The sequence below is a fragment of the Pinus tabuliformis genome, chromosome 3_1 (genome assembly GCF_031772625.1).
Source record: "Pinus tabuliformis cultivar Carrire ecotype Pingquan chromosome 3_1, CPIR1, whole genome shotgun sequence".
Classification (NCBI taxonomy): domain Eukaryota; kingdom Viridiplantae; phylum Streptophyta; class Pinopsida; order Pinales; family Pinaceae; genus Pinus; species Pinus tabuliformis.
In genome coordinates this window covers 142,071,491-142,074,011 of record NC_142301.1, presented here as the reverse complement: position 1 = coordinate 142,074,011, position 2,521 = coordinate 142,071,491, and the positions used below count along the sequence as shown (strand labels likewise).

General features: G+C 40.7%; 1 protein-coding gene across 1 annotated transcript; it reads left to right on the top strand.

Annotated features, from left to right (window-relative positions):
- The first annotated feature begins 1,727 nt into the window (after nt 1-1,727).
- LOC149186198 (uncharacterized) lies at nt 1,728-2,054 on the top strand. Its single transcript, XM_089409248.1, has one exon. It carries the CDS (start codon nt 1,728-1,730, stop codon nt 2,052-2,054), a length of 327 nt encoding a protein of 108 aa, XP_089265374.1.
- Nucleotides 2,055-2,521: the final 467 nt, after the last annotated feature.

The window sequence follows — 2,521 nt, the reverse complement described above, 5'->3', positions numbered from 1 at the left end:
TCAGCAGAAGAACTCCACGAAGAAGGAAATCTCAGAGGATTTTCTTCACCTTGCGATCAGGGAAGTGTTGTTGAACTTTCACAACCACTAGTTGTTACACAACAGGAACTTGTTGAAGTTCCAAGTGAGTATTGGAGGATATTTATGGCAACCGCAACATCTTCAATTGAATTCCCAATTGTGGAAATTATGGGTGATGCACCAATAAAGCCTATTCCATTGGCCGCACTGCCATTCTATGGGATTTCCATGGTGGACCCAGACACTTTCCTGTTGGAGTTTGATATCGTTTGCAGAGGGTATGACTACATCATGATGCTCAGAAGCTGGAATTTTTTCCTGCTACATTAAAAGGGACAACATTGTGATGGTTTATGGGTCTCGGAGGAAAGACAATTTATACCTGGGATGACATGAAGAAGGATTTCCTGGAGAAATATCAGGATTACTGTAAATCTCGGGACATTAAGGAAATATTTTTTAAATTCATATATAAGGAGGATGAAAACTTGGGGGACTATGTGGAGCGCTTTAAGTATACTCTCCAAAGATATGGCCATAGTGACTTGGATAAGGATATTTTGAAAGTTATTTTTCTCTGGGCCCTGAGGGAAGAATATTTGGAGCTGTTAAACATAGTCAGTAAAGGGGATATATCTAAGGAATATTTTGACACCATCTGTGAACTCTGTATTCAATGTTCAAGGGGAGATGCAAGGAATAAACAAGGAATCCGAAATTTCAAAGCATCAAGTGGGGGAATCACAAAGGCAGAAATTGGGAACATGCTAGATAATTTGAAAATTGATATCCTAAGTACATTATCATCCCAAATGGACACATTGCAGGAAAAGTAGAAATATATGGAGTTGGAAAGAACTATGGCTATTTTCTACCCACAGTGTAGAAAGAAACACCCACTAAAGGAGTGCCCACTAGACAATATAGAGACATGCGCTATTGGTGAACAGAGTCACTCCGCCAGTGCATGTCCATCTCTTCTAGCACTAAAGGCAGTATTTCAAAGGAAAAAGGAAGAACCAGATCAGTTATGCTTCATGGGGTCTAAAAAACCATGGCAGCCACGATCATCAGGCTTAAATCTAGGTACGTCTCAGGATCCTTTTCAATATTATAATATGAATCCTCAGTCAGTTCCTTTTTGACCTCAATATTATCAATACCCACCTTGGCAGCCATGGTGTCCTCAACCTAATTCAAGTTCTTCATGGTCTCAAGGCTGGCATAATCCTGTTCCCCCTGCTGCTCAATTTCCTCAACCTACACAGTAGCAGCAGTTACAACTGCCCTCTAACGTTCCCTCCAATAATCCTCCTCTTCGGCCTCAACTTCCTATTCAGCCAAACCCAAATCCAAACAATAAGGGTGCTCAACAAGCAGACACCCTCAACCTTCCTTCGTACAACATTTCTACCGCAGGGTTTAATGAGATAAATATGTGATCTGGCCGGGTAGTAAATGCTCCTACATCGCCCATTATTGTTGAACATCTTGACGATGAGAATCCAGAATCTCAAGCAGTCAGGGATGAAACAACCCAACCATCTGTGGAATATTCTCCTTCTCATTTGACTGTTACTCAGGCCTGTCAAACCAATCCTCCTTATCCAAAATGATTAGCCTTAAGTAAATGGGTCCCTCAATCGGAATTTGATCTTTTAGGAGAATTGCATAATTTGTTTGTAAAAATACCCCTACTTCGGGCCATGAAAGATGTACCAATTTACGCTAAAACTATAAGAGAATATTATTCTAAGAGACCTGGGAAGAAAACAAAAGATCCACTTACAATTCATGTTATGGGGAGGTTATCTGACATTATGTTGGGAAAGGTTTTTCCTGTAAAATATGGGGATCCTGGGAACCCAATTCTAACGGTTCATATTAATGGGGTAGATATTCAGAACGTGCTAGTAGACTTTGGCACTGCAATTAATGTAATTACTTCTGAAACCATGCTTACACTAGGATTGCGTGATCTTAAGCCAACCCCTACAGTCTTAGAATTAGCTGACAGATCTACAATCGGATAGATAGGGAAATTGGAAGACATAACGATTTCAATGGATTCTTGGTGCTATCCTGTTGACCTCCTAGTCTTACATACACAGTCCTTAGCTGGTGGTCATCCCCTTATTTTAGGATGGTCGTGGTTTGCAACCGCTAACGCCTATATTGGATGTCGGTCAGGGAACATGATAATTTCTAATCGAGAAAACACGAAAAATATTGTTCTCTATCCCCCTGCTGAACCAAGCTCACAGAAAAAGCCAAAGCATAACTCTTTGTCTTTGGATGGGATCGAAACTGAATAGCAAGAACTCTAGCCAGTGCTTACCATGGGGCAAGCCCTCTGCTTTAAGAATGAGATAGAGGATGATACTATCAGCACTTTTATTAGCAACCCTCATGCTATTGCAGATCCAACTCGACAGTTTTTGGAATCAATCATGAGCTGTGAAACACAAGAAACTATCGAATATGAAACCGAAGGTGAACA